The following is a 13,944-nucleotide window of genomic DNA, read 5'->3' as shown; positions in this document are numbered from 1 at the left end:
TTCTAATGTTCCCCTGGCTACTTATTTTTCCTTTCTGTTCTGATGTAAGTGCATTAAATATCACAAAAGGTGCTTAACCAAGTGGAACAAAATGGGATGTTTGTGCTTGAAGAGGGAGCTCCAAACAGACTGCAGCCTGTAAAGCAGGAAATTAAAAACTTGAGAGGAAATCTGAGATAGAACTATTTGGTATGGCATTGAAAAGAGTATTCCAGAAAATGCTGCAAACTGAATTAAACAGACAGACAAACCTTCAAACCTCTGAAATATAACCTGTGAAGTCTCCTGCTTGGTTTTTGTTCTGAACTTCTTTGCTAGGCCTGGGGACACAGAATGTTGAAGTGGATCAGCAACTGGCCCCTGTGAGTCCCCCATTATGTACTGCCCAAATGTGGGTGCCTGAGTGACTTAGTGATGTGAACACCATCAAGGACAGCTGACTACAGTTCACACTTAGAATTGTCCTATGCCTTCCTTTCAATAGTTTCTGGATTCTACTGAGAATCCATGAGATTCTGGAGTCATAGATATGATCTAAAGAAGGAACACATAACCTATGCTAAACTGATTCCTCTAACTGATGGTTAGTTCAGAAAAAATCATATGGCATAAACCAGTCCATCAGAGTACATCTTTACACTTATAGAAATTTTGGGGCATGTATTTTCTCTCTTGCTGTTAATGGTATAGTGTGCATGAAAAGCCTGTGGCTTAGCCTTTGCCTATTGATAAAGCTGATATATGCTTGAAGGCAAAACAGGGAAAATTATAGAGAAATGGAGTTTGGAACTCTGATCAAACTGTGCCTATAGCTCACTACACCATAGGACTTTTAAAGTTCCTGAGTGAAAGCCAACTCATTGTTTATAACATAAGTCAAATGGAGTTGTGCTTTCTTTTACTTACAGTTGTGTCTTAGCTGAGTTATTTATGGAGTACACCTTTTGGTTACCAAAGTACTTTCTCTATTAATGATGGTTGAGCCTAACATCACCCAATACAAGAAGTATTGTTTTTGTCTATTTTATTCACTGAATTTCATGTGATCCGAATCTCAGTTCTGAGTTGTTTTCATAAAATGACCCTGTATTGGAATGACATTCATCCCAGAGAATTCCAACTCTGTATTGCATATGTACATTTCTTATTCCTTAAGGCTTTTCTCCCATCCATATTGAGTCCCAACTACTCTGAATTTAGTACAGATCTTCCTCAATTCCAACTCTGTTGGAATTCTCTGGGATGTTATGTTGAATGTTATATTGAAATGCATTGCCGACTTCCCAGCTATTCCTCACCCCATCTTTTCTTTTTAAATAAAATCTGAATTTTAACATTTTCTTTTCTATCTTCCTTTGCTGCTAAAGGTAGCTTCATGATTCTGACCAGTCAGACTTAAGACTTCAAGGAGTGCTTCAAGTTAAAATAGAGCCCAGGGCTCTCTCTCTTTCTCTCTTCTCTCCTCTCCTCTCTTTTCTCTTTTCTCCCCATTCTTCTATTTCCATCCATCCTATCTTTGGATACTACTAAGATCCTGGGGGCTTTGTTATCCTAGGATAGGATGCAGAGATAGGCCACCTTGCCAAGAAGAGTGAAGAGGGTAGATGGAAGAGTATGGTCATGATGATACTATGGGGCAGCTAAATTAACACCAAGAACTACTTTGTTCCAGAATTCTAGTATTTGAGAAAAGTAACTCCCCTCCTTGTTTAAATCACAGCTAGTCAAGTTTTCCAATATTTGTAGTCAAACCATTTCTACCTCGTACATACTAGTATCTGGCAAAATGAACCATTTCCTTCATAGAAGATGGATGTATGCAAATTAAAGAACATAAGACTATGGACTTGGTGAATTATTTGGCCCCCAAATGGTGTTCTTCTCACAAATGTCCTGTCTTCCTGGTGGTCCTTAAACCCACAGAAATCTTTGTGGCCAACACTGCACCCTTTCTATCATTCCTAGCAGCTCCTCAAACTGCACCATCATTATTATAAATTAGTAAGAGTACCACTTTGCTCTTCTCTGAGGCACGTGGATTTATATATTCATAGTCCTTGTAAGGGCTCAAAGTGCTCTTATTTTCTTATTAAGGTACCTCATCTGCCTCTAAGGAAAAAAAGGAAAACATTTAAGAAAAGCTCAAACTGGTTAAGATAGGACTACCTGGTCTTCAGAACTAGAAACTTCTAATATCTTAACCAATTGTCCATTTATGGTATCTGCTCTAAGTCTTTAATCCAAATGGATCCTCAGTTGAATTTTGGAGAAAGTGATTTGAAGATATTGACTAGGACTTTGAGGAAGGTTCATTAAGACCCCAAAAGAGGTCTCTAAAATCCATTTTTCAGTAGAAAGATATCTCTAATTCCCATTTTTTTAAATGAATATAGATTTCTTTAACCATGCTCTTGGTTAATGAACACCTACACCAAATAACCTTGCAGTGATTTTCTTTTTTTTTTCTTTTTTTGGTGGAGGACAGAAAGAGTAGAATCAAGAGCTGCATCAGAGTTTTACTCATTATAGCAAACCCATAGACACTACTATCAATTCCATTAAGGCCTCTGGGCAGATTTCATGTAGTTCTCTGTAAACTGGGTTGCTCTTCTGGGTTCCACTGTTGAGAGCCATCTATGAGCTGTGTGTGGATTATAGAGCCCATCACAGCCTGATGTATAGGAGAATCTGGTGCCTGGGAACTTCTAGTGGACATTTCCTCTGGTTGACAGCCCAGACACATTGTGAGCTCTATTCATCCAGGTCCCACATAGCACAGGAGATGGGGTGACATGCTGTAGCCATAAAGTCTCTCTGAGATGCATGGCATGTGACTTGCCAAGATGCCAGTCAACCTGCTGACAGTAAGAAATCTCGAAGCAAGACTCCACCCCTGAAACCTTATCCCTGCTTTTGATGTACCCCTTGAATAAGCCACAGGAACCATTTTCTATTTGTCTAGCTGCAGCTCCTGTGTGGACTGGACCTATCAAGGTCTCCACCTTTTTGAAACTATCTTTCTGACTTTGTCTTTTTCACTAATTATTCTATACTTTAATTTCTTAAGTGGCTTACACCTTCCTTGGCAGGAAGAAGAACCCCCTAACAAGGTGCTGGCCACCTCCCCATATTTCTACAGTAGAATGCGGACATCATCTCTATTGGCAGGTATGTTTAGAAGGGAAGGCCATGGGTTTCTAGTTTGGAAAAGTCACAATGACTTTCTTCTAAGCCAGTACCTACAGGGGTTTCCAATGTGGTCCAACCACAGTCCTGGAGCAATCACAAATGGATGGCCAAAGCATGCTTCTGAGTGACTTTATCATCTATACCAAAACCCAGTTTTTATTTCAGAAGGAATAGAAATGATCATTGGAATGAAGATCCTATGCCTGCGTTTCTTTTTGATATTTATCCTTTTAGCCAACTAAAGAATCCCTATCATGTATAGAGACAGACAGGCATTTTGAGGTGGCAGTGGAAGTACTATGAAACACTGACCAATCCATGCTGGATTTTAATCTGGTAGTATCTAAAGTGCCTCCCTCTCTCTTTTTTTTTCTTTCATTATTGGAGATTGAATGCAGGGTGCTCTACGACTGAGCTGTATCCCCAGTCCTTTTTATTTTATATTTTGAGACAGGGTCTTGCTAAGCTGCCCAGGCTAGCCTTCAATTTGTGATTCTTCTCTCATCTTCCTGCTTTGCTGGGATTACAGATGTATCCCACTGTATCTGGTTAGTGCCTCAGTCTTGAACAGAAATACCACATGCTTCTAATCTCTTTCTCATTATTATTGGAGATATATATATATATATATATATACATATATAAAACTTCATTGCCCTCCCCACTAAGTTGGCCTGTAACAATGAATGTAGATGCAGATGGTGTAAGTAGAAATCGTCCATATGATATATACATATCAGAGCAGGTTCCTTTAATCATTCATATCAAATATTTATTTAGCACATGTTATGCACCAGGTAGTATGTTTGGACTAAGGAAAAGAAGAACAAAGGCATAGCCTCTGACTTCAAAGATGATTCAGCCTATTTGAGTTGACAGAAAACTCAAGATAATTACAAGATCCTTCACCATCAGAATTATCCTAACTGGGAGGAATAAATAACATATTTTCCCCCAAGTTTCCCCATAGCTTTTAGACCTCTTCCAATCAGCCTATTTATTTTTCTTCTTTTCCATTTCCTTATCTATTTTATTTATTTCTTTCCTTTATGTACCCCCCACCCGAGATCACAGTCTAATTTTAGTTCCAAGCCATTCTTTAATATGGGTACTAGCATAGCAGTCTATGTTCAAAGCTTTTGCTCTCCCGTGATATGTCATACTTAATTAACTGTCACCTTTACTATTAATATTAACAGAAATATTAATTTGATGAATCTTAATTTCTCTTAATCATAGCATCATTTTGATCCTTCATTGGATATCTCTTTAGGATGACACACAGAACAGAGGAGAAATATTAATAGCATATTAAGGAGTTTGAAAAAAACCCTCTTTAGTAATTGCATGTTTTCCTGGTAAGAATATCTATTTCTTGAACAGTTGTAGGTACCTGATTTCCTTGCTAGAAAATGGATGTTTTGTCTTGATCACCTCCTGACTCTATTTTGCACCTTTAAATGAAAATACTTTCAAATTTAAGAAATGTTTCTCTGCAGAATTCTCCAGGGTCTGTTGCATTCTGAGTGGGGAAGATTCTTCGCTATTAACAGAGGCACAGAAAACATAAATAAGCAGGTTTAGCCTGTTCCTTCAGTAGCAGAATCTATGGAGTCAGTACCCAGGAAGAAAGAGCCAAGAGGGAAGGCAGCTGAACCATGGAGAGAAATCTGATCTATTTGCAGACCATTCTTTCTCTTCTCTCATTCATTAATGCTTTTTCCTTCTTGCCCTGTATTGCTACCTCACACCCTCACTCCCATAACTGTTGAACCTAGATGAAGATTCACATCAGACTGCTTCCCCTAGCTTCTCACTTCTCTGAGATATGGCTGGCACAGAGAATCATTTTAGAAGAGTCCTACCACTTATGTCCAGTCATCTGGGTGTGGGACACACAGGAACTGAATCATTCACAACTCCCTGGTTCTGATGTGGATGGATGGTGGCCACCTTTGAGAGTTTCAATTCCTTCATTATAGGGAGAACAAGAGTTCTCCCTCCTTTTCCAGTTCCTAGACTATAGCAAGGAGTAGTTTGAGCCCTAAAGCTCAGGTACTCAGGAAAGACAGACAGACAAACACAGTCATTATCAGCAACACAGCCTGGAGCCTACTCACCTCCAGGTATACCACCCAGGGCATCACCAAGGTGGCCACCAGCAGGTCTGCCACAGCCAGGCTTACCACCAGGTAGTTGGTGGTGGTCTTCAGGGCTCGCTCCTTCAGGACGGCCACACACACTAGGCCATTGCCAAAGACAATGACTAAGATGAGCGCACAGTAGGACAGGGCATAGTAGGCATGTGGGCGGGCCCGGTTGGCACCTGTGGAATTTTCTGCCCCACAGGTGGAATTTATGTAGCCACTTAGATGGTTCAGAGGCGCCATAATCCAGAAGAAAGGATGTGTGACCCCAAAGAATTTCTGAGAGGAGACAGAAAACAATGTTGATAAAACCAGACTGTTTGAAACTTGGATGCTCAGATGTATTTTAAAATTTGTTATGTCAACAAATATTTATTGAGTCTTCTTATATGCCAGCCACTGTTGTAAGAACCAGAGTTCTAGCAATGAACAAGATAGACAAAAACTCCTCCCCTCTATTCAGAATAAGAAGGCAGATTAAGATAAAAGGTGTGATATATTCAATGATGGTATATATTTTGGCAAAAAATCAGAGAGGAGAGTAAGAAGTGGGTGAGAGTATGTGAGGAGTGGGTGTCTGACAACAGTTTTTAAACAGTATAATCATGAAGTCCTCATGGAAATATTGGCAACTGATTCAATACCTGGAGGAAGTAAGGGAGCAGATCAGATATCTGGTGGGAGAGTGGTCCAAGCAGCGGAAATATAGGAAGATCAGCAGGCTGAAGCCAATTGAGGCTGTGGTAGAGTGGAGGTTATGCAGTTCAGAGGTTGGGCAGAGCCATTGAAAGAACCACGCTTGGACTTAGAGTGAGATGGGAAGCCATACCAGGATTAGAATCCTAGCTCTGCTGTTTCTAGCTCTGGGACTTTGGGCACGTTTCTTCACCTCTCTGAGTTCCAGTTTTCTTCTGTATAAAATGGGGAAGAGGGGGGATAATGGAACTGGCCACATAGGGTTTATGGGGATTAAATGAACTGTCACATATGTAAGACTTTGAAAGCCATGCCTGGCACATAGAACACCATGCAACTGCTCTATTCACTAGTTCCCCTTATCAGTCTGTTTCTTTGTTTCCTTTCCCTCCTCCTGACCTCTGCAGCTGCACTTGCCTTTTCTATGTCTCCCTCTGACTTCACTTTCTTTTCTCCAGGTCTCTCTCTTAGACCTTACATAGGGCATGGAGGGTTTGGGAGACTAGTATGTAGAAGAAAATCTCCATTACTGGGGACGAGTACAGTGGTTTTTATATTTAGGGAAAAACCACGAATGGGATTTTATTTGAAACTTCCCAGTTTTTAAAGGATTGGTTTACTAACTGAAAATGTTTAAGCCCTGTGAAGTTCTCCCTTTCCGTTCAACTGAAATTCCACGTTCATGGGCCAGTGACCCACCAGTTTTTGACTTCTAACCTAGTCTAATGCCCATACTCTTCAAACAGGGAAACGGAGACCCAGGGAAATGAGTTAAGTGTTTTGAATCCAACAGCTTATTAGTGGCAGAACTAGCATGCAGGTCTTCTAGTTCTTTGAATACCCTCCTCTGGCATCTGAAAGCAATCACAACTCCACTGGGAAGAAATGGCCATCAAACTGTGGAGATTTGGGACATAGGGTGGGACAGGTATCAGAGCCAATCAACTCTACCAGTGACACCAGTCTGTAGGGTCCAGCCCTGAAGAAAGCACTCTGGGCTCTCAAAGCCAGGTTTGCAGGTGTTTGGGGTCACAGAATTCACAATTTCTAAGGAAAATGCATGTGTGTCAATGACAGTATGCACTGAAGTTACCTTCTAGGAGAAGACATGAATTCTGTGCCTTACAGTATGGCCCTGAAACCCAGAGAAGAGTGACTCCTTCTCCAGGCTCTGTGCTTTAAAGGACTCCACTCTGGTCTGAATGTCTGTATACCCTCAAGATCCATCTGTTGAAATCTTAACCCCCAAGGTGATGTGTTAGGAGGTAGGACCTTTGGAAAGGCCTTTGGTATTAGTGCTCATGTAATAGAGACCCTGGGGAATAAGCTAGCCCTTCCCACCACGTGAGGGCACAGTGAGAAGCTAGCTGCCTAGGAACCAGACACCAATTCTGCTGGCACCATGACTTTATGCTTTTCAGCTTCCAGAAATATAAGAAATATAATTCTGTTACTTATAAGTTACCCAGTCAATAGTATTTTAAAAAACTTATTCTAATTTGTTACTTATTCTAATTGCAGCAGAATGCATTTCAGTTCATATTACACATATATAGCACGATTTTTCATATCTCTGGTTGTATACAATGTAGAGTCACACCATTTGTGTCTACATACATGTACTTAGAGTAATGATGTCTGTCTCATTCCACTTCCTTTGCTACCCCCATCCCTCTCCCTCCCCTTTGCCCTGTCTAAAGTTTGTCTATTCCTCCCATGATCTGCCCCTATCCCCATTATGAATCAACATCTTCATATCAGAGAAAACATTCAGCATTTGTTTTTTTGGGATTGGCTTACTTCACTTAGCATTATATTCTCCAACTCCATCCATTTACTTGCAAATGCCATGATTTTATTCTCTTTTAATGCTGCGTAATGTAAATATACTACATTTTCTTCATGCATTCATCGGCTAAAAGGTATCTATGATGGTTCCACAGTTTAGCTATTGTGAATTGTGCTGCTATAAACAGTTGATGTGGCTGTGTCCCTGTAGTATTCTGTTTTTAAGTTCTTTGGGTATAAACCGAGGAGTGGGATAGCTAGGTCAAATGGTGGTTCCATTCTCTGTTTTCCAAGCAATCTCCATCTGCTTTCCAGATAGGCTGCACCAATTTGCAGTCCCACCAGCAAAAGTACAGAATAGAGGACACAGAGACAAACCCACATAACTACAGTTAAATTATATTAGACAAAGGTGCCGAAAACATACATTGGAGAAAAGATAGCCTCTTCAACAAATGGTGCTGGGAAAACTGGAAATACATATGCAACAAAATGAAATTAAACCTTTATTTCTCACCATGCACAAAACTCAGTCTATGGTATTTTATAAGAAGTCTGAATGGACTAAGATTCTCTCTTCTAGCCATATCCTCCTGATAGCACCTAGAAGCTGGTCCACTAAGAGTCCACACCTCCATGTAGACCACATTCCTGATGTCAAGATCACAGAACTCCCAGCTCAATTGCTTGATTCCAGTGAATCATAGGCCTCATTCTGGATCTGTCACCCTTAGGACACACAGTGATGTGAATGTTTGGGCTCTTGAGCCCAAGCAGTGATTCTCTGTTGGAGCTCAGATAAATAGTGTCAATGTAGCTGAGGTGAGGACAGAGGTGAACAGAGCTCCTAAGTGGGATGGGAGTATATTCCATTTTTAATAGAATTCCTAGAGGCCCATGGATACTAAATTTAAATCTAGCCTATTCGGTTGTTACAAATTTATATTTGTCAAGGTAGGAGGATAAAATTTTTATTCAGTGATTTATTGGTGTATAGGGACTGCCATGGGAACTCTTGATTCACATCCTAGCAGAAGCAGAGGCTGGCTTGGTGGCTAGAATTTGCTCACAACCTCAGTATTGGCAGCTTTCCTTGAATCAAGTGATTGGCCATCATTCTGTACCTTGTTTTGAAACATTTAAGCCTGGAATGTGAAAATGTTAAAATGAACAAATGATTGGAAAGGGGTGACCAACTTGGAATGAATTCAGAGAATTGTTTTTAAAAATGTTCTTTATCTTGGCACATTGTTTCTAGTCAACATATTTTAAACATAATAATAATTCTTCATAATAATTTTCTTATTTGGAGAAGGGTAGCCCTTACCCTGGAGGTAGCATTGTTATTGCCAAGAACTTTTGGAAAAATACAATGCTTTCTGATTGTTCAAGGATAATTTCACCTTTGAGGGGGACCCAGGCCCAGAACACCTTCCCTTTATAACCAGGCCACCTGGAAAGGCATGGCCAGAATCACTTTTCCTGGAGTCTATAGCAGGCTAGTGGTCTCTTAGACTCGCCTCACCTGTAAAGTAAAAGGAAAGCATGAAACATTGGAATGTGTATTATCATCTCCTGGTGGTTTCACAGCTACTTAAAATAATACAACCAAGGGTCAATGATTTATTATAAGAAGATTAAGTCCTCAACTCTGAAAATCAATTCTGAGCCTAATGTTGGAATCTCGATTGTATGAATTTCTGATTTATTTATTTATTTCACATTGTACTGTCTCGGGTCTTAGATTCTTTATAGCAGCAGGTGGGTAAGCAGTGGCTGTCCAGGCAGTGCCTGATGAGTTGTGGGTGTGGGAGATGAAAGCAGAGATGAGTGAGATGCTAGAATGCTCCCTACCTCTCAGCTAATTATTTCAACATTTTTTTCTCCTTAGATTTTTCTTTTAAACCAGAGTTACTTATATAACACAGAGCTGGGCTGAGCTCCCCCCCTTTCTTTCTGATAAATATGCTAATAGAGTAAACTGGTCTCAGGTAGGGAGAAGCTGAGAACCTAAAGAATTCATTAACTCAATAATCACTCTCTAAGAATTTATAATGATAAACTGTTTTAATTAGCAAAAAAGAGAATAAATCATTCTTACTTCATGGGGTTATTGTGAAGATTAGATTAAATTATATATGTAAAACCTTAGCATTACTGAAAATTTAGGCTAGATAATTACTGTGGTGTTGTCTTGTTCATTGTAGAAAATTTGGCAGCTTCCCTGACATCTACTCACTAGATGCCTATAGCACTCTTCTCTCCCCAAGTTGTGACAACCAGAAACGTCCCCAGACGTTGTTGAAGGTCCCTTGCGAGAGGGGGCAAAATTGCTATCCCCATTAGGATTACTTCTCCAGCATAAGGTCTGGTAGACAGCACTTGAAATATGGGAACTTTTATTGTTCACAGGAAAGTGTGACTAGGTGAATGGGTCAAATAAACTACAATTGCAGACAGTCTAATGGACTTGGAAATTAGCAGATTTCTGATGACCTCAGCAAAGAACATTTGAAATGAAGAGTGGATGGATGGTGAGGAAGTAAAGAAGGCAAGGAATAAAAGATTACTGCTGGCTTTATTCTCTTAAGATTCATTACATATAAACTTACTTACAAATTTTAAGTATCCTTTAACTTTCTCACAAAATGTTGATTTATCTTTTTTTAAAAAATTTTTTAGAATGAGTGCATAATCTAGTTTAAGAAGGAGACAGAGGGATCAGATCCCCATCAACTATGATATATGTCCCGTTCTGGTGATATTCAGTCCCTTAATGTTGAGTGAAAGTCTGCCTAAAAAATTTGTTTGACACCTCCATGGTATCTGGAAACTCATTAAGAGTTATAGGGCTTTAATTATTTGTTCTTTAAAAAAGGGTATTGAATTGAATAAACGCCCAATATAATGGAACCTAAAACACCCAGAGTCCTCAATCTCCTTCTGAAGACAACCACTTCTGGGCTACTTCTGTGTGCCAAGTACTAGTTCTTCACGTGTATCATCTCATTTTAATATACATAGCAGCTCTCAAGGAGGTTATCAATATTCTCCTTTTGTGGATTAAGAAATGGATGGAGAGAGGTTCAGTAACTCTCAAGATCCCACAACCTGTAAGGAATTGATGTGAGCCAACCTTCAATCACAGATCTCCCTGACTCCCAGATCACATGTTTAGTGTGTCTGTGCTGGGAAAGCTGATTTGGGGAGTCAATCGCAGGTTGATATGGGTTTTCCTCCACCAGAATAAAACACCTTGGTAGCAGGTTCCATGACACGTCCCCCCTTACATCACAGGCTCCTGGCTGTTGCCATCTATTATCTTTTACTCACTCCCATCCTAAATATCTGTAGCTTTTTGGTCTGGGATTCAATTCAGACTTGCTAAATTTCTTGATAAAGTTAATAATTATAAAAACTAACATTTATAAGCATTATCTTCTTTAAGTCTCACAACAGCCAGATGAAGAATGGAGATGCTATAATTATCCCCATTTTTGTAGATGAAGAAAGTGAGTCATGGAGAGATGAGGTCATAAGCCAGTAAATGATGGAGCTGATTAAACTTAAAATCTGTCTGAGTCTAGAGCTCATGTTCTTAACTACTTCACTAGTGGGATGAGGTGGACAAATCTGTGACAGGGGCAAATTTTAAGATCTTGTTTGTTCAGAGTATTTTGTGCACCTTACCTTACCAACTTCATTAAAGTCAATGCAGGTGCATTCTGCTCATAGAACCAGTGGGAGTTACATTGTCATTATTATTAGAGGTAGTTTTTAGTATTTCTCTGGTACTTAATTCTTGCAAATTGCTATCTAGTTTATTTTCCTAATGAAGATTCACAAGTGCAATGAAATAAATAGCACATTTATATATTTGTGTATATTTACATTGTTGGTAAGTATACAAAGAAGAACCCTAACTGGTAACTGAAATCCAATAAGTAAGGTAAGAAATTTTTTTTCCCTCATTAAACCTGCCCCATAAAGTTAAGCACCCTTATTTTCTTTGACAATCTCTAAAGACTGAGCATTCTATCATTCTAATCAGAGATAAAACAAGATAAGTCAATAGATCAAGCAATCAACAAGCAAATATTACTTGATGACAAACTCAATGCATTAGAAAGGAAATTTAATATTGGTAAAAACCTACTGGCATTTGCTTTAATGCATATTTCATTAAAATCCATATTATTTGGATACCATCAGTATTTTCCTTACTCAACCCCTCTCTGCTCACTACTAGCCACACAGACCCTTGAAGATATTCAACTAATAAGTAAATAATTTCTTGAGTAAGAATCTTTCTCAAACATTTACTCTCCTATTTGGTTATAAGAGATTCCAAGGCCATTTCAAGTAGCTATCCTGCACTCCTACTCAAGGACAGACATTTCACTGACCTGTAAAGTGCAAATAGGCATGCAGAATGAGTTTAAAATCCAAGTTCCATTTTGCTATTCTGCATGCATTTTGGTGGCATTTGATTAAACTAAGTGCCTTAACTGGAAAAATCACCTAATTGCAAAAACTTCTGTTGATTCAATAAACTACAATAAGTAACGGAAGTCTCACAATTAAACAAAAATACCCTCAAAATCATATACCCTCATTGAAGAAAATATACACAATCATTATCTCAAGTACTACATATCTCTGTTGGGAATAATTGGATTCTGACTTGGAAACAGCCTGACTTTAAATAAATCATTAAAAATATTGCCTCTCCAAACCCTCAGCCCTGTATTACTAGGGTGCTGAATTGGGGAGTTTCAAATAACAGACCTTTACAATTAAGTAAAATACTTAAGAGTAATGCCCATCAACTTCCATATAAATCCCAAGAATAATTGCAGACTGCTGTTTTCTATCTTTTATTTCTGTCTTGATACAGCTTCTAGAGCCCATGAAGATACAATTTTGGACAAAAAAGAAAATAAAAAGAGAGAGAACAGGTTTTTACTGTCCAACTACTTAAGAAAAATGAAAACAGTTTTTCAGTTTTTTAAATCAGAGTGGCATGAAATTTTGATATGTATTCTTAAAGAACCAAAGAACTCCAAGCTAATCAAATAATCTTCCAGTAAAATTATGTAATCAATTAGAAACAAAAAGAAAAATTACTTACCCTAAAAATTTCTTCTGATTTCTGAAGATTGTGAAGTTTAGTACGTCAGCTGCTGCAGCCATTTACTGACAGCAGAGAAACCCAAGCAATTCAAACTTTGCCTTTCCCAGGACACAGAAACTAAGGAAATGAACAGAAAGATAATCACCCATTTTTGCCTCTAAGGTGAAATTGTGTGCTGCTCTTTCAGCTTTCCTGTTAGACCTTACTGCATGTCTTATAGCTGCTTTCTAGTGCATCTGCTTCCCCCAGAGAAACTGAGAAGGACCCCCAACGGAATGCTGTTTGGGTCAGCTGCTCAGAGCCTCTGTCCTTGGTGCTGAAAGAGAGATGGAGTAGGCATAAGCAGGATCCTTTTCTACCTCGCGCTCCTCTTTTCCCTCTGTCTCTATCTGCTTCTGTACTGTGCTTTTTAGTACATGGTATTTTCCCCTCAGTTCTCTCTTTAATCTCAGTTTTTTTCCACTTTATTTATCTTGAATAACTCTCAGCATCTTCCGTTTACTTGCTTTTCCAGCTTTTGGTGGATGTAAAGATGATTGGTTCAGAAGGGCTAGATCATCAAATTGATACCACAAGTAGTTAATGGAAATGAGTACAATTTAAAACACAATTGACAGAATAATTGAACTTGGAGGTGTATGCCTGTCTGGGAAAAGAAGGTTAAAGGAAATATATTACAGTGGAAGCAAAACTGAGGCATGGAGTATAACTAGTGATAGAGATGAAATAAGCCTATATTATAAGAAATATTAAATTTTTATTTAGCAGCATTTTTTATTGTCAGTGACCTTTACAAATATTTGCCAAATTTTTTCTTACTGCTCCTCTGTGATATATATGGGTTTTATTAGTTTTAGCCTAGCTTTAGAACAGGCTAAAATGAGATACAACAGAGGGCCATGTCAGTGGAAGTCAATACTAAAACATAGACAATCTTAACCTGTGCTCGCCTGCTCATGTAAACATTTTACCATGGAATCCTGGCAAAAT

The 13,944-nt window shown here is 38.9% G+C and overlaps 1 protein-coding gene across 1 annotated transcript in view; it reads right to left on the bottom strand.

The window, feature by feature from the left end:
• Drd3 (dopamine receptor D3) overlaps nt 1-13,521 on the bottom strand; it is a 48,239-nt gene extending 34,718 nt beyond the window's left edge. The window contains exons 1-2 of the mRNA XM_078044201.1: nt 12,952-13,521; nt 5,310-5,615 (exon numbers count right to left, since the gene is read on the bottom strand). Coding sequence (XP_077900327.1) covers nt 5,310-5,579 — 270 coding nt within the window. The 5' untranslated portion in view covers nt 5,580-5,615; nt 12,952-13,521. The remainder of the gene's footprint in view (nt 1-5,309; nt 5,616-12,951) is intronic.
• Between the last annotated feature and the right edge of the window lie 423 nt (nt 13,522-13,944).

This window comes from Ictidomys tridecemlineatus, chromosome 3 (assembly GCF_052094955.1).
Source record: "Ictidomys tridecemlineatus isolate mIctTri1 chromosome 3, mIctTri1.hap1, whole genome shotgun sequence".
Taxonomy (NCBI): Eukaryota; Metazoa; Chordata; class Mammalia; order Rodentia; family Sciuridae; genus Ictidomys; species Ictidomys tridecemlineatus.
This window is presented reverse-complemented; position numbering and strand designations above follow the sequence as displayed.